We start from the raw sequence: 19234 nt of genomic DNA, 5'->3' as shown, positions 1-19234 counted from the left end.
TCTAATGTGGTGAAATAGTATCCCATTGTGGTTTTGATTTGCATTTCCTTAATTATTAATGATAATAAGTATCTTTTCGTGTGATTTGTATATTACATTTGGAGAACTGTATTCAAGTTCTTTGCCAATTTTTTAATAGGATTATTTAGTTTTTTGTTATTGGAGTTCTTACCATATCTATGATTTTCAAATATTTTCTTCCATTCCATGGGTTTTTTTTCACTCTGACTATGGTATCTTTTGAGGCACAAAGTTTTAAATAGTGATGTCACTCAGTTTACCTTTACTTTTGTTGTCTGTACTTTTGGTGTCATATCCAAGAAATCACTGCCAAATACAGCGTAATGAAGCTTTTCCAAAACAATTTAGATAGGAGTATTGCAAACACAGTTTATTTTAGTGAAAGGCAAAATGTCATAGTTGTGCATTATTGTGGATATTATTTGAGATCTGTGAATTTTGAAGAATAGTCAAAAAGCTTAACTGACTTGACTGACTGAGCCACCCAGGTGCCCCTTAATGTCTCATTAAAAATTTTTAGTTTTAGCCTAGACTATATCTATTTAGCATATACTATGTCTACTCGCCTAGAACTTAGAAATAATACTGAACTCTTCTACCAGTCTCTCACATCGTTGTAGAGACAGTGGTGAAATGAACAAAAGGATATGGTAGATCAGGAAATGTGGTTTGTATTTTCGGTTAATGGCTATTTCCTAGAAAATCTGGAGAAAATGCTGCAGTCTTGACAAAACCATATATTTCTCAATATAATTTTTTCTTAAAAACATTAGCTAACTTTTGATTATTATGGTAAAGATCAGAATAGTAAAATTAAAATTTGCTGGTAACTCTACATCTCTTTTTAGTATGGCTCATATACTATGTATTACTAAACCTTTTCCAGAGGAGTAGCAAACTGAAAAATCTAATTTGAGTTTTACTTCCTTTCTTCATCATACCATCTGGTAGAGGTGCATATGAATAGGAAGTAGGGAGAAAAATCTGAAGTGTAAAAGCCTTCAATCTAATTAACTTCTAAGATTGAAATAAATAATTTACCTCATGTACAACATTTGAAAAAAATGTTGATTATTATAGACATTTACTCTTCTAAAATACATGCTATTTGCCTAATGAATGGGTGTCAAGAACTGTGAAGGGCTTGAGATTTTTACCCTACTTGTAACAAATTACCAAGTAACAGTGGCATGCTGGTAGAAGACATGAGGCTCAAGACTCAGAAATAAAAGACAGTTTATTACTCATAGTAATAACAGCTATAGTGTCAAGTTTTGGTGGGCAGGGGGAGGGCATTGATTCCTAAGCCCATTCCCATGAGGTGATGTCAAGAAGGTCAGATGACCACTGCACACTAGGTGGGCTGTGTAAAAGCTAGGAACTCTGAGTTCAGGGAACTTTAATTCTTTCACATGGTCAGGGAGACTGCCTGGCTTGGTCGGTGGAGCATGTGACTCTTGGTCTTCTTTGAGCCCCAAATTGAGAGGTACAGGTTACTTAAAAATAGAATCTTTAAAAACAAAACAAAACTTTTTTTTAAAAAAGCTTATTTATTTATTTTTGAGAGAGCAGGTGAGGAACAGAGAGAGGGAGAGAGAAAGAATCCCAAGCAGGTTCTGCACGGTCAGAACAGAGGCCCATACAGAGCTCAAACCCATGAATTGTGAGATCATGACCTGTGCCGAAATCAAGAGTTGGAGGCCCAACCCACTAAGTCACCCAGATGCCCCCAAAACAGAACTTTTCAAATGGGCAGTAAGCATGTCTGGTCTATGCTCTAGAGGGAGATGGTATCTGGCTCCAAGGGGCATTCTTTGCCTCATAGCCATAATTCAAGAGACCCATAGAAAACTGCCTCCCAGCAATGGGTCTGGGAGTTTTGCTTAGTAAATATCGTATTCATAATGCAAATTAGTAATGTAAACAAGTTCACAAGAGTAAATGTTTAAAATACTTGGGAGAACCAAGTTTAAATATTTTACTTTTTATACCCAATAATATATAATTTAAGAAACTTCAAAAATTTTAAATTATTGAAAATAAGTTAAGGACTTTTACTTAGGATCACTGCTGGTAAGTTACATGTTTTTGAAACTAATAAAATGTAGCTTGAGAATACTCTCAATTTAAAACACTTAACTAATTCATATTGTCTTTTCTCTTTTTAATCTGTATAGGGAGATTTTACTCTGTATCAGGCCATGAAAGATTTTAGATGTGAGAAATATGTTTTATTTAAGTAAAATAGTTTCTCATTGTTTATACCAAACCAAAGTGAACCATTCTGAGAGAACCACCATCTCCAAATTCCTGAAAGTAAACAAATAAAAACAATTAAAATCATGTTTATGGTAGAGATTAAACAATAATTGACTTAATATTTATATTTTAATATTTTAATATAAATATTAGAAAACATTGAAGCAAAATAAAATAGTTAAATGCACTGTATATATGTAAATAAGAGAACCATGTATTCAGCTTACTGTTAAAATTTTGATATGGTGTTCATAAAAGGCAGTAAAGATTAATAATATACAAAGCATAAAAAGGTAAAGAAGGAAAAATGTTAGTTGAAATTTGGAAGCATGTAAAGGCTCCTGCAATAAAAAGTTGCAAATTATGAGTCCTCATTTTTTTATTCTACCTTTTTGATTTTATAATACTATCTGTTCCCCAAGTCTATTTCTTAATTTTGGTGTTTCTAAGCCCTTCATAAAATTTTATGAAGCTGCAAAGAGATACAAGAACTTCATCCATTTCCCATTTTTTACTTTCTTTCTCACCTTCCCACCTACCCCATTAAGTAGAGATAAACAAAAAATTTTATCATAGGATTCTGAAATTGGAGAATGTTTAAACATGACACCAAAGGTGAATGACATTATTTGAAAAACATTTTTGACATTTTGACATTTTTGAAATTTGGAGATAACCTACTTAAAGTTGAAATGGTAAAGGGGAAAAGTAAAGAGAATAGGGATGGTGGTTAGTACTTAAGCTAACATGTCATAATTGCAGACATTACTCTTTAAGAATTCAAAATTATTCCTTACTAATATCTTTAAAGTTCTTTGTAGTGAGAAGCCTTTCAGAAATTTGTCCTATCTAGAAGAAAACAGGTGTGGGGTTGACACGTAAGGGAAGCATGTATGTATGTATGTGCCTATGAATCCTGATAATACAAAATTAAAAAAAAATACCAACCTGGAAAAACAGGTAACAAGAAGAATGACAAATTTAACATTCCTGGAGGCTTATGTGTGTGTGCTGGCAAGTTCAGGAGACTTAGGTAGCTTTCAATTTAAAAACAAAAAACATTGGAAGTACCAGCTTTTTAAAAAGCATAAGTTCCAATTCTTGGCTTATAAGCTACTATCCCAAAGTCTGTTTTCTCCACCACTAGAATGGTCATCAAGAAACTTGGATTTAGCTTTTGGTCTTGTTGACTAACTGGCAGAAATCCTAGGTAAATTATTTCTCTAATATCCGGTTATAACTGTTATCAAAGGCCAGATTTTGTATACTTGATGTATCATCTGGTTCAGCCATATTCTTTATATACACACACACACACACACACACACACACACACACACACACACACATATATGTATGTATAGAACATATATATCAAGAACATATATATATATATCAGAACATATATATATATCAAGAATATATATATATAGTGTGTGTATATATATAGTGTGTGTATATATATATATATAAAGAACATATATATAAAGAAAGAACATATATATATCAAGAATATATATATATATATATATATATATATATATATATATATATAGTGTGTTATGTTAAGAATTACATTCTCAAAAAAAAAAAAAAAAAGAATTCTCAAAAGTAGGAACCTTAGAATTAACTTCTTAAGAATCTCCCAGGACTTAAAAAAAAAAAAAAAAAAAAAAAACTTCATAAAATTCATCCTATTTGTAAAAGACTTACTTGAGGGCATTTCAGGATTTCCATGATAATGTGTTCCATGCTAAATAACATTGACTTGTCCTTATTCAACTTGGAGGACTATTTTGATGATTAATGAAATAATGTATTTTGTATACAGTTATTATTTGAAATAAAGTCAATTCATTAAATAGAATTTGGAACACAGAAAAGTATAAACATTTACCCATAGTCCTACTAGTCATATAAAACTGTGGTTTAACATGTATTTGCTTCCAGTCTCTTTTTTTCCATGTTATATTTGTTTTTTTTTTTAAACACAGCTGAAATCATATATACAATTCTATATATTTTGGAGGGTTTTGCCTCAGTTTGAACACTTTTCATTGCTTCCAGCCTTTGTTTTTAATTTTATTCCATTAAATACTGTAGCTATACTCAACTATTCCTTTTTTTTTTTTTTTGGTTAAAATGTGTGTTGTTCCCAGTTTCCTCTTTTTTTAAGTAACTCAGTGATAGAAAATTTTTAAAAGATATTACTAGGCATGAGTTTTATTTCTGTGTTTAGGATTATTTCTTTGGTATGGAGTTGCAGAGATAGAGTTATTGGACCAAAGCTTATGAAATTTTAGGCCTCTGGATAAACACTAGAATTGGTACTTTAGCTTTCTTTATTTCCTAGTTTGGGAGGAGGTGATTTTGTTTGGTAATAGAAAGTTGTGGTTTTGATGGAGGCTAATCTTCATTTTATTAAGTGCTGAAACTGTGCTCACCCTTGATTGAATGGCTACATGTTAATTCTTGTAATAATTTACAGCAACAAAAGAGTTTTCCCAGACCCTCATTTGATTTCAACATATGGTTAGGTGCGTTTTCTAAACCACACCCTATTACTGTTACCTAATGTTGGGTGATACCAGGTCACTTTCTTTTAAATGTACATAGACTTTGATAATCAAACTCTGTAGACAAGTTATGCTTTGCTTTGTTACAAACTGGATTTTGACTTCTTCCTCAATTAATACAGATATCTATATCTATATAATACTAAGTGATCATCTCATTATTTTACATTAGGTTTCCCCTAATGGTCTCATGTTTCTTGTTTGTTTCAACAATAGTTAAATCCCAGAAGTGTTCTATTTTAGAGAGAGAAGAAAGTTTCCTAATTGGCGGTCCTTTCATTTTACAGATGAGGAGACCAAGGCTCACATGGGTTAAGTGTTTTATCCATAATTACTCATTTAGTGGCAGACCTGGGATTAGAATTTCATTTTTATTTCTCTGAGGTGCTTTTTCCACTACAGCTTTTTTTATGTAGTAACAAGGAACATGTGTTCCACAGGCTACTTTATGATGAACTCTTAAGATTGCCTTACTCTGTCATTTAAGGCTTTTTTCTACAGGCATGCCAGTAGCCCATCCCTGTGTGACAGGAGATGCTTTCTTGAGCAAGTGGTCCAGTTACTCCGGTTTCACTATAGACTGTTAACTCTGCTTTTTGCATATTTGGTATCATACACGGATTTACTTTTAATCAGCATTCCAGAGTTTTGTTGCTTGATATTCTTTCTAGAAAATGAAATCTTAAGTTGACTACAATCTAGCAGTTGCCAAAGGCTGGCTTGAGATTTCTGGTACGTGTGTGAGAGAGGTTAATAGATAAGCTAACTATCTCATTGTCTAGCCTTCTCTGTGTTAAGTCAGTCATCAGAAAGGAAGGTGCTAGGAACATGTCCTCTCACCTTTCCACAGAATAGCCTTCACTGAGTTGTGATTCAGTATAATTCCAGCTTTCATAGAAGATTTCTAATGAAAACTTCTTTGTGAATAGGATTTGTTTTTCAGAACTCTACTTGAGGAATGTTTAGTTTCTAACACAAGCTTGCTTTCTTTGTTTACAAGAGAGAGAGGGCAGGGGAGGGGCAGAGAGAGGGAGCGAGAGAATCCCAAGCAGGCTCAGGGGTCTCCAGGCATTCTTGAGTATGAATCCAGTGCTAGAAAAACGTTTCAATTTAGTTGCATTTACTGTTTGCATACTTTAAACAATTAAGTCAGTAAAGACAATAATAATGAATGGTGTTTTGGAATTACAAAATGCTTTCACATTACCTAATTTGACATAGCAGTCTTATGATGTTGTTAAATATAACTGTTCCAATTTTACAGTTTAAGAAATAGGTATAAATAGGCTGTAGCAGTGAGGAAGTAGTGGAACAAAAGTGGAACTGAGATAGTTTGCCTATAAATCCTACATTCTTTCTATTATACCATGATGCCTCCCCAAGTAAAGTAAACCTATTTCCCCTTTTTACCTTAGCTTCCCCAAATTGAGAGCCAAACTCCTTTTTAGTTTGTATGTAACAGCCCAGATATTCAGCAACATCTCTTACTTTGCAAATTTTAATTGATTTTTGCTTTATCTAATTTCATTTTTGATATTGTATATAAAATAATTTTGTGAACTCAGCTCCAAATCTTTCAGAAAGTAGACAGGTCAGAAATACTAAGATAAATTGGTTCCTATCTATGAAGAATGACTACTTTTTATGGCTGTGCTGACCCTTTTGTTTACTACCTAATGGTTTATCTAACTCTCCTCTTTGGGTAATAGGTTTGTATATTTAAAAATATTTTTCAAAAATTATCCTTTGGAGGACAGAAATAAGTATGAGACGAGTTTAGCACCTTTCCCATCTTAACAAATATATGAAAATGTTGTTATCCATCAAGTAGATTAATAAGCTTTATGAGGGGCCCCTGGGTGGCTCAGTCGGTTAAGCGTCCGACTTCGGCTCAGGTCATGATCTCGCGGTCCGTGAGTTCGAGCCCCGTGTCGGGCTCTGTGCTGACGGCTCAGAGCCTGGAGCCTGCTTCAGATTCTGTGTCTCCTTCTCTCTCTGACCCTCCCCCATTCATGCTCTGTCTCTCTCTGTACCCAAAATAAATAAATTAAAAAAAAAAAAAGCTTTATGATAGAAGTGACAACCAAAAATGGCTACTTTTATCACACTTGTACAAATTAACTACTTAAACTTCAGTTATATAAGGTGCTCCTTGTTAACATGGATAATTGTCAGTATGTAAATATATTTCCATATACATGTAAATATATGTGTATATATGATGTATATGCTTTATATGTAAAAACATATATTACATATAAATTTATATGTAAGTATATGAATATATGTAGGTATATAGGTTTATATTACCTATAAATGTATATGTAAATATATGTGTGTGTATATATATCCCTAATATTTACATATTGACAACATAGACACACAAATACACTTTCTTCTATTCATACTGCTCTTTCTGGTTGGAATCCACCTTGTTGGATGATAGAAGAACACAAAAAGAGCAATATAAACAGCAGATTGGTATATCTGTTGTAATTCCACATTAAAAAAATGAGTTTCTGGCATTTCCAAGTCTAAGATTTTTTCCAGACAGTATGCCAGTGAGTAGTACAGGTAAAACAATATAGCTATATGACTGTACAATTTATTACCTATTTGTTTATGACTGAAGTCAGTGGGAAACAAGAGGTATGCTCCATACCTAGAAATGTATTCTGACATGCAAGCCCAAGTTATCCTCTTCCAAATTGATTAAAGTTTAATGGAGAAATCAAATTCTTTTCCTCAGCATTTGCCAGTACAAATCCTTCCCAAAATCTTCCCAAGAGCCAGCTAGACTTCTAGTAGTTTTATTTATTTCTTTTTAATTGTGAGGTGAAATATACATACCATAAAATTTGCCATTTTAATCACTCATGACTTTTTTAATTTGTTTTTTCTTTGCTGTGATTGACTCTTAACTGTAGCTCAGTTAAGATCTGTTTAAATGTGTATTTCAAAATTGTTCTGGAGAAAGTGGGTAAAAATCTTCTTAGAGTGTACCACATCTATTAGAGAACATCTCCCAAATTTCAGGACATCTGAGATTAGTAGGGTAACTCTGAAGACTGTCTATAAATTTTAAAAGTGAGAAGGAGTTAAGCATTTGTGGAATTGCCTTCTTATTGCAGGGAAAAACTGTCAGAGTGTTGTTTTTTTATTTGTTTTCAGAAAGACTAACATAAATTGTTCTTCAGATGGTAGTTACATCAAGTTAAGACATGGAACATAATTCCCTTTTCATATTTTTCTCAAAAGAGAAGGTAAACAGGGATCTGAAGAACAAACTTTTTCTTGAGAGGGCCATAAGCAGGCAGTAATGTATACTATTTGAGAAAAATGTAGCTACTCTAGTAACAAATGTTTTGACAGCCAGCTAATTCAAAGCATCAGAGAACTTTACATCTGGAGTTCTCTATATATCACCCAGCAGATTCTACCCAAAGAATTTTCTTAGAATTGAAGTGCACAGGACAGCTCTCCAAAACAAAGAATTATCTGGCCCCAAATGTCAGTACCTCTGAGTTCAAGAACTTCTGTTCTAGAAGAGGATTGTTTGGGTTTGAATTCCAGCAGTATACTTTATAAACTGTGGGGAAGTTACTTAATATCTGTGTCTGTTTCCTTGTCTATAAAATGGCACTAATAGTAATTTTTAACTCCTATAGTTGTTGTGAGAATTAACTGAATTAAAATATTTAAAGCATTGAGACCAGTGCCAGTAATATAATAAGCAGCTGAGAAATACTAGCATTATTTTATTTTATTTTTTGCTTTCTTTTTTTTTTGTTTTATTGTTAAAAACTTAGTTCTTGTTGAATATATTCAATTGGTTAAACTTAAATAAATAGGTGATAGAGAAATATGCTGAAAAAATTACTAAAAGAAAATTATACAAAGAAACACATAAAAATCCTAATTTAAAATGCAGTATATGAAAATTTTGAATGAGAAATACCTTTGTAAGCAATAATGATAGGCTCTTATAATCTGAATTTTATCTGTATCTTCCTAAACAAGTTTCTAAACAAGAAACTAGAAGGTTGAACATGACGTGTATATGATTGGTGCTAATCTGAACTTAAATTGTATTAATATTTGAATTTAAAGACTTGTGGCCTAATAATTAAGTTATGATAACCATTCTATACTTCAGTACACAAACTGATAGTCCTCTCATTCTGTATAACAACCCTTCCAGAAAAGTCCTTGGGAAATCAGTTTCTTGATTGGATGTCCTGTGCACTTATGTATTCAAGTGGATGTGTATAAAGTTTTGACGGGATGCAGTTTTTTTTTTCTTTAACAAGTGTTCTTAAAAATAATCTATTTAAAAATATACAAAATTTATAGTTAAGTTTCTTTAAGCTTTAGCAAATTAAGAGCAGATTATATGAATGTGTATTCAACTGTAACATGGAATATTTTTCTCTAAGCAAATCAAGAACTAAAATTATTTTCATTATAAATATATCTATAAAGAAGTAGATTGAAACAATGGTTTAATAATTACTATCATTAGTATAGTTCCATATAATTAACAAAGTCCTACCACATACATAGTCACAATACTCCTTCATAAAAATCCCGTGGGGTATGTGGAATTATCTGTTCTATTGATGAAGAAGTTCAGGCATACATAGATGAAATGATTTTCCAAAGTATAATGCTAGTAATTGTAGAACGATTATTCAGATTCAAGTCTCATAATCAGTTACTATGGCAATCTGCTGAGAACTTTTTAATAAAATTATGAGACTTTCTCTGACTTAGACCTAACCTTTTTGAAATTGGTATAATAAACCATTGATATTTCCTCAAAATGAATTTAGATATTTTAATGGCAGAATATGGAGAGAGACCCGACATGCATTACTTATGAAAATTATACATAAATATAATAAAAATGAATTTGATAACCTTGTTATTATTATAAACCTTTCTTTTATTTTTAACTTTTAATTTTGGATAGTTTCAAACATAAACCAGAGTAGAGAGAATAATATATGTAAACTGCTATTTTACTCATCACCCACCTGCATCAATTATCAACTCATGGTGAGTTCAATTCATGTATATACCTCCTTTCTTCCCACTGGATTATTTTGAAGCAAATTCCATGTATATAATTTCATTGTACATGTTCCATTATGCATAATTTTATTTTTCAAAAATAACTATTTTAATAATAATTACAGCCCTGAAATACTACAAAACTGAATAGTTCTCTAGAAAAATATTTTCCCATTAATATACACCAGTGGGCATCTTTTTCTGAGTTCAAAATAATCACACATAGTATGATTTTCTCTTGGAATTTAATTTTCTAATGATAAACAGTAAGAGAAAGCATTTTACCTGTTCTATGTAGTCTTCTCTCCTTTCTCCTTTAAAAATAAAATATTGCAACATTAATTATTTGACATCTAATAAATAGCCTTACTGAAAATTGTTAACAGAACTTCTTAATATATCCTTAGTAGCAAGAGAAATATTTTAATTAGGACTATTTTAAATCCTAATTAAAAAAATTTTTTTTTAACGTTTATTTATTTTTTTGGGACAGAGAGAGACAGAGCATGAACGGGGGAGGGGCAGAGAGAGAGGGAGACACAGAATCGGAAACAGGCTCCAGGCTCTGAGCCATCAGCCCAGAGCCCGACGCGGGGCTCGAACTCACGGACCGCGAGATCGTGACCTGGCTGAAGTCGGGCGCTTAACCGACTGCGCCACCCAGGCGCCCCCTTAAATCCTAATTTAAACAAATTGAAATACCGAAAACTCGAGAGACAGCAATAGCCAAACCTCAAAATAGTAGGAAACTACCAGTGATTCTCATACATACCTTTGGGGCTAAGAGCTGCAGCGAAATCAAATGAGTAGACTATATCTACATTGTTCCTTCTGTTCTTAAAATGATACCTTAAAACTTGCTTGGCAAGGTTCATCTAAGTGCCAATTCTAGTTGATTAGTGGTGGTTACCTAGAAAACTCAGTTGAGTTTTATAAGCCCCCCCCCTTTTTCCCCTCAAGGGAAAAGAATACTGTATTTGCTTATGGGTTATTTGCTCTCATAGCAGTGATATACCTGCTAGGTCCTGGCTTAGTATATCTAAATGATGTTTTTAAAAGAGACATCCTTACTTAAATTTATATGCCACTAGACTGAAAGAAAACACATGTCATAGTGCTACAGTCTAATTTCCCATTATTCATGGTATTAGATAGACATTAATTTATATATTCTCATCCTTGAAACAAGTAATTGTGTATAATTGGTGGGTGTTTATAGGTACCAGTTATGTTTCTGTACTAGCCCTTAGTGCATGTATGCATATACCACTCATTTGGCACTATGCTTATGTTAACATATTATTATTTATTTCCTTTATTTATTTAGACTGGCTTCCCAAGTATATTATGTTTTTAAAAGCTTGTCAGCAGCATCTTATTTCTCCTTGTAGTCCTGGCAACAAGAAATGCCTTGATAATGATTATATTTCCTTTTTTTAAAAAAAATTTATTCATTTTTGAGGGAGAGAGAGTGAGAGTGCATGAGTGTGGGAGGGAGAGAGACAGAATCCCGAGCAGGCCAGTGCTGTCAGCATAGAGCCTGACTCGGGGCTTACCTGAGCCAAAATCAAGAGTCAGACGCTTAACCCACTGAGCCACCAAGGCTCCCCGATGATTATATTTCTATAAAAATACATGTTACTTGTCTGTCACTAACTCAAAATTACTTGCTATTTTGGGATATTTGTGTACAGAATGGGATGTTTTGCTTAGCTATATAGTTCAAAAATTGCGAAACACTTTAGATCTTTCTGACTTAAACACATCCAGTGTTTGTGTTATTTCATCACAAATTTATTATAGGAGCTTTCTCCCTCAATTTAATGGCGAGTTACTCTTTGAACAGTGGTACTCAAAGTATGGGATGAAGACTAATAGCTGATCATCAAACTATTTTTTGCTGGTCTGTTAACTGTTTATTATTTGTGCTTGGAAAAAAGAAGCAATTGTAAACATTTATGACAGTTTGACAGGATAATTCTATGTATGTTTAATAAAATTTGAATTTTTTTTTTTTATAAATTTTTTTTTTTTCCAACGTTTATTTATTTTTGGGACGGAGAGAGTCAGAGCATGAACGGGGGAGGGGCAGAGAGAGAGGGAGACACAGAATCGGAAACAGGCTCCAGGCTCTGAGCCATCAGCCCAGAGCCTGACGCGGGGCTCGAACTCACGGACCGTGAGATCGTGACCTGGCTGAAGTCGGATGCTTAACCGACTGCGCCACCCAGGCGCCCCTAAAATTTGAATTTTTTTAAAATTTTGATATTACACTTAAAAAGTTGATATAATTGACATATAACACTATGTTAGTTTTAGGTATACAACATGATTTGATTTATTGTGAAATGATCACCACAGTATGCTTAGTTAACATCTATAGCCATTAGAATTTTTTCTTGTGATGAAAAATTTTAATATTTATTCTCTAATCACCCTTCAGAAATATAATACAGCATTATTATTAGTTTTTAAAATGTTATTTTAGAGAGCGTGCATGAGCAGGGGAGAGGGACAAATGGAGAGAGAGAGAATCCCAAGCAGGCTCCACACCTAGCACAGAGCCTGATGCCATGATCCTGGGATCATGACGCAAAATAAGCTGAAACCAAGAGTGGGATGCTCAGTCAATGGGATGCTGAGGTGCCCCTGATACAGTATTATTGATTATAGTCATTATGCTGTACATTATATAACCATGACTTATTTTATATATGAAAGTTTCTACTTTTTGATAACCTTTACCCATTTTTTCCACCACCCCCATCTCTGGTAAACACCAAACTCTTTTCTGTATATCGGAGTTGGGCTGTTTTTTGTATTTGTTTTTTAAGATTCCATGCATGAATGAGATCATATGATACCTGTCTTTCTCTGACTTATTTCACTTAGTATAATGCCCCCAAGGTCCATCCATGTTGTCAGAAAAAACAGGCTTTCCTTGACTTTTATGGCTGAAAAGTATCCCATTGTGTATTTATATCATATTCAATCACTGATGGACACTGAAAGGTTGCTTCCATGACTTGGCTATTGTGAATAATGCTAATGAACATGAGAATGTAGATACTGTTGTAAGTTAGTATTTTTGTTTGCTTTGGACAAATACAAAGAAGTTGAATTGCTTGATCAAATGGTAGTTCTATTTTATTTTATTATTTTTTTTGAAGAATCTCCATATTGTTTTCTATAGTGTACATTCCTACCAACAGTGCACAAGAGTTCCCTTTTCTCCACATCCTTGCCAACTCTTGTTGTTTCTTTTTGCTAATAACCATTCTCACAGGGGTGAGGAGATACCTCACTGAGGTTTTGATTTGTATTTCTTTGATGATTACTGATGTTGAGCACCTTTTCATGTACCTATTGGATATCCATATGTCATCTTTAGAAAAATGTCTATTTAGATCCTTTGCTGCCCACCCCCGGTTTTTGTTTTTTTTTGAGAGAGAGAAAGAGAGCATGTGCATGAGAACTCTGGAGGGGCAGTGAAAGAGGGGGAGAGAATCTCAAGCAGTCTCCACACTCAGTGTGAAGCATGATGCAAGGCTTGATCTCATGACCCTGGGATCACCACCTCAGATCCTGTGCCCATTTTTTAATTGGATTGTTTGTTTGCTGTTGAGTTGTCAAATTCTTTATATATTTTGGATATTAACCCCTTATCAGATACATGATTTGCAAATATTTTCTCCTATTCAGTAGGTTGTCTTTCATTTTGTTGATGGTCCTTTGCTGTGCAAAACTTTTCAGTTGCATGTTAGTCCCACTTGTTTATTTTTGCTTTTGTTGCCTTTCCTTTTAGTGTCAGATCCAAAAAATTGTCTCCAAGATTAAAATCAAGGCTCTTACTGCCTATATTTTCTTAAGGAGTTTTCCTATTTTGGGTTTCATATTCAAGTCTTTAATCCATTTTAGGCTATTTTGTGCATGTAGGGTAGTGGTATGGTTTCATTCTTTTGTATGTAGCTGTAACAGTTTTTCCAGTACCATTTACTGAAAAGATTATCTTTTCCCTTTTGTACATTCTTATCTCTTGTATTATAAATTAATTGGCCCTATATGCTTGGGTTTAATTCTGGGCTCTCGGTTCTTTTCCATTGATCTATGTGTCTTATTTTTTTATGCCAGTATCATACTGTATGATTACTGTGGCTTTGTAATATAGTTTGAAATCAGGACGTGTGACTTCAAGTCCCACTTGATTCTTCTTTCTCAAAATTGCTTTGGCTATTGGGATCTTATGTACTTCCCTACAAATTTTAGGATTGTTTATTCTTTTTTTGTGGAAAGATCCATTAGAATTTTGAAAGGAATTGCATTAAATCAGTAGATTCCTTTGGGTAGTATGGACATTTTAACAATATTCTTCCAATCTGATCATGGTTTCTCTTTCAATTTATTTGTGACGTCTTCAATCTTTCATCAATTCCTTATGGTTTTCACTGGGCATGTTTCTCACTTCCTTGGTTAAATTTATTCCTAGGTATTTCATACTTTTTGATGTAGTTGTAAACCAGATTGTTTTATGTCTTTTTATGACAGTTCAATATTATTACATAGAAACACAACAGATTTTTGTATGTTTTTTTTTTTAACCTGCAACTTTACTGAATTTGTTTATTCTAGCAGCTTTTTGATGGAATCTGGGTTTTCTATAACCAGTCATCTGCAAATAGAGTTTTAGTTCTTCCTTTCCAATTTGGATAGCTGTTAATTATTTTTTCTTGCCTTAAGTACTCTGGCTATGACTTTCAGTACTGCATTGAATAAAATGATAAGAATGGGCATTCTTGTCTTGTTCTTGATCTCAGAGGAAAAGTTTTCAGTTTCACCATTGGGTAAAATGTTAGCTGTGGGCTTGTCATATATGGCCTTCATTATGTTGAGATATGTTCCCTCTATAACCACTTTTTGAGATTTTTTCAACGTTTTTTTTTTTTTTTTTTTTTAATTTATTTTTGGGACAGAGAGAGACAGAGCATGAACGGGGGAGGGGCAGAGAGAGAGGGAGACACAGAATCGGAAACAAGCTCCAGGCTCCGAGCCATCAGCCCAGAGCCTGACGCGGGGCTCGAACTCATGGACCGCGAGATCGTGACCTGGCTGAAGTCGGATGCTTAACCGACTGCGCCACCCAGGCGCCCCAAGATTTTTTAAAATCATAAATGGATGTTGAAATCCATCAGATGATTTTTCTGTATATATTGAGAAAATCATAGGATTTTTATCCTTCATTTTGTTAATGTGGTGTATGACATTGATAGATTTACAAATGTCGAACCAGTCCTTGCATCCCTGGAATAAACTGCACTTGATCATGGTGTATGATCCTTTTAGTGTTATTGTTGAATTTGGTTTGCTAGTATTTTGTTGAGGTTTTCTGCATCTGTTCATCAGAGATTCTAGCCTATTGTTTTCTTTTGTATGGTGTCATTGCTACTTTTGGTATTAGGGTAATTCTGGCCTTGTAAAATGAGTTTGAAAATCTCTGCTTTACTTTTTTTGGGAAGAGTTTCAGAAGGATTGTTACTCTTAGTTAAATGGGTAGAATTCATCAGTGAAACCATCTGGTCCTGGAATTTTCTTTTGGGGGAGATTTTTGATTAGAGATTTAATTTACTTTTCTGTATCTTCATGATTCACGTTGATAGGCTGTATGCTCCTAGAGTTTTATCCATTTCTTCAGATTTTCCAATTTGTTGAATTCTAATTGTTCATGGTAGTCTCCTATCCTTTGTAAAAATTTCTGGGAAGCTAGTTTCATTTCTGCTTTTTTTTTTTTTTTTTTTTTTTTGGTCACATTTCATTTATTTCTGCTCTTTTTGTTGCTATTTCTTTCTGCTAACTTTGGGTTTAGTTCTTTTTTTCTAGTTTCTTGAAGTGTAAAGTTAGGTTGTTTATTTGACCCCTTGTTTGTTAGTGAAGGCATTTGTCATTTTTAACTTCCCTCTTACAGCTGCTTTTGATGCATCCCATAAGTTTTGATATGTTGCATTTCCATTTTCAAATTTGTCAAGGAATTTGCTTTTTCTTTTGGTTTCTTCTTTGATGCATGGACTGTTTGGTACAATGTTGTTCAATCTTCACATATTTATAAATTTTCCATTTTCCTTCTTGTAACTGATTTTTAGTTTCATACCACTGTGGTGAGAAAAGATGCTTGATATGATTGAGTTCTCTTAAATTTTTGAAGACTTGTGTGGTGTAACATATGATTCTTCCTAGAGAATGTTCCATGTGAGATTAAGAAGACTATGTATTCTGTTGCTTGGATAGAGGGTGTGTTAAGTGTGTGTTAAGTGTGTGTTAAGTCCACCTAGTCTAACATGTCATTTAAGTAAAATGCTTTTTAATATTTTCTTTTTGTAATGTTTATTTACTTTGAGAAAGAGAGAGCAGGAGTGTGTGAATCGAGGAGGGGCAGAGAGAGAGGGAGAGACAGAGACTCCCAAGCAAGTTCCACACTGTCAGCGCAGAGTCCAACACAGGGCTCAATTCCATGAACCATGAGATCATGACTTGAGCTGAAATCAAGAGTTAGATGCTTAACCAACTGAGCCACCCAGGTGCCCCTTGAATAGATTTTCTGTTTTGATGATCTAATTGATGAAAGTGGGGGAATTTAAGTCCCCTACTATTTTTTAATTGATGTCTGTTTCTCCCTTGACATTGATCAAAGTTTGCTCTATGTATTTAGGTGCTTCTTCATTGGGTGAATAAATATTTACAAATGTTATATCCTCTTGTTTGGTTGGTCCTTTTATCATTATTTTATGAACTTGTTTGTCTCTTATTATAGTCTGTCTTAAAGTGTATTTTGTCTGCTGTAAGTATACCTACCCCAGCTTTCTTTTGCTTTTCATTTGCATGGAGTATATTTTTTCCACTCTTTACTTTCAGTTTGCCTGTCTTTACATCTGAAGTGAGTCTCTCGTAGGCAGCATATAAATGCACCTTCTATTATTCAGCCAGTCTGTGTCTTTTTTTTTTAAGTTTATTTATTTATTTTCAGAGAGAGCATGAGTGGGAGAGGGAAAAGAGAGAGGGAGAATCTCAAGTAGGCTCCTCACTGTCAGTGCAGAGCCCAGCCCAGGGCTCAAACCCACAAAACTGTGATATTGTGACCTAAGCCAAAATCAAGAGTTGGATGCTCAGCTGACTGAGCCATCCAGCTACCCCACTCTCTGGCTTTTTATTGGAGAATTTAGCTCATTTTCATTTAAAGCAATTTATTGGTGAATAGGTAGTTATTGGCATTTTGTTAATTGTTTTCTGGCTGTTCTTAAAATTTATTCCTTTCTATTTTTCTTTCTTTTTTCTTTTGTGATTTGATAATTTTCTGTAGTAATAGGCTTATACATCTCCTATCTTTTGTGTATCTATAGGTTATTGCTTTGTGGTTACCATGAGGCTTACATATATCTCACATCACATAGAAATAAATAAAGATGGTCTATTTTAAGTTAATAGCTTAAGTTCAGATGTATTCTAAACCTGACATCTTTTCTCCCTCTTCCACATTTTGTTTTGATGTCACAATTTAAATCTTTTAGTTTTCAATATTAACTTACAAATTATTGTAGTTACAGGTATTTTTACTACTTTTGTCTTTTAACCATCATACTAGATTTATGAGTAGTTAACCAACCACCTTTACAATATAAGATTATTTCTGATATTTGCTATATTTACCTTGACTACTGAGATTTATACTTTCCTATGTTTTCCTATTGTTAATTAGTGCCTTATGTTTAAGCTTAAGGAAGTCCTTTTAACATTTCTTGTAAGTCAGGTCTAGGGGTAATAAACTCCTTAAGCTTTTGCTTGTCTGGAAAACTCATTCACACACCCCCACCCCAAATCTTAAGGACATCTTTGCTAGACAGTCTTGTTGGCAGTCTTTTTCTATCAGTATTTTGAATATATTGTGCCTACTCCCTCTGGCCTGCCAAGTTTCCACTCAAAAGTCTTGATTTTCTTATGGGATTTCACTTGCATTTAACTAATTGTTTTTCTCTTGATGCTTTTAAGATTCTCTCCTTGTTTTAAGAACAAATATTGTTAAAATACCCAAAGAAATCTACAGATTTAATACAATCCCTATCAAAATACTAGCAGCATTTTTCACGTAACAAATAATCCTAAAATTTGTATGGAACTACAAATGACCCCGCATAGCCAAAGCAGTCTTGAAAAAGAAAAGCAAAACTAGAGGCATCACAATTAGAGACTTCATATTATACTACAAAGCTATAGTGATCAAGACAGTATAGTACTGGCACAAAAACAGACACATATAGATCAATGGAATAGAATGGAAAACCCAGAAATAAACCTACAATTACATGTTCAATTAATCTTCAACAAAGGAGGCAGAATATGCAATGGGAAAAAGACTCAACAAATGGTGCTGGGAAGATTGGACAGCAATCTGAAAAGAATGGAATTGGACCACTTTCTTACACCATACACAAAAATAAACCCCAAATAGATTAAGAACTTAAATGTGAGACCTGAAACCATAAAAATCCTAGGAGAGAGCGCTGGTTATAATTTCTCTGACAATGGCCATAGCAACATTTTCCTAGACATGTGTCCTGAGGGAAGGGAAACAAAAGCAAAAATAAACTATTTGGATTACATCAAAATAAAAAGCTTCTGCACAGCAAAGGAAACAATCAACAAAACTATAAAAAACAACCTACTGAATGGAAAAAGGTATTTGCAAATGACATATCTGAAAAAGGGTTAGTATCTAAAACATATAAAGAACTGATACAACTCAACACCAAAAAAAAAAAAAAATCCAATTTAAAAAATGGGCAGACGACATAAACAGATATTTCCCCAAAGAAAGCATTCAGATGGCCAACAGACACATGAAAAGATGTTCAACATCATTCATCATCAGGGAAATGCAAATCAAAACCATAATGAGATATTACCTCACACCTGTCAAAATGGCTAAAATAAAAAAGACAAGAAAAAACAAGTGTTGGCAAGGATGTGGAGAAAAAGGAACTCTTGTGCACTGTTGGTGGGCATGCAAACTAGTGCAGCCATTGTGGAAAACAGTATGGAGTTTCCTAAAAAAATTAAAAAAAGAGGCACCTGGGTGGCTCAGTCAGTTAAGTATCTGTTGACTTCAGCGCAGGTCTTGATCTCACAGTTTCGTGAGTTCAAGCCCCAAGTTGGCTCTGTGCTGGTCTTGCAGAGCTCCTTGGGATTCTCTCTCTCTCTCTCTCTCTCTCTTTCTCTTTCTCTTTCTCTCTCTCTGCTCCTCCCCTACTCACCTTCTCTCT

General features: G+C 33.7%; 1 protein-coding gene across 2 annotated transcripts in view; it reads right to left on the bottom strand.

Moving 5' to 3' along the window:
* Window positions 1-1551: 1551 nt before the first annotated feature.
* The window catches only part of WDPCP (WD repeat containing planar cell polarity effector), a 394349-nt gene continuing 376666 nt past the window's right edge, over window positions 1552-19234 (bottom strand). For both annotated transcript variants that reach the window (XM_086701002.1, XM_086701004.1), the window contains 2 exons: window positions 10215-10243; window positions 1552-2331 (listed from right to left, as the gene is read on the bottom strand). In XM_086701002.1, coding sequence (XP_086557128.1) covers window positions 2281-2331; window positions 10215-10243 — 80 coding nt within the window. In that variant the 3' untranslated portion in view covers window positions 1552-2280. The remainder of the gene's footprint in view (window positions 2332-10214; window positions 10244-19234) is intronic.

The sequence above is a fragment of the Puma concolor genome, chromosome A3, assembly GCF_028749965.1.
Source record: "Puma concolor isolate L17-30 chromosome A3, mPumCon1.1.hap2, whole genome shotgun sequence".
NCBI classification, from domain to species: domain Eukaryota; kingdom Metazoa; phylum Chordata; class Mammalia; order Carnivora; family Felidae; genus Puma; species Puma concolor.
The sequence above is the reverse complement of the archived record's forward strand: the minus strand, read 5'-3'. Positions and strand labels throughout refer to the sequence as shown.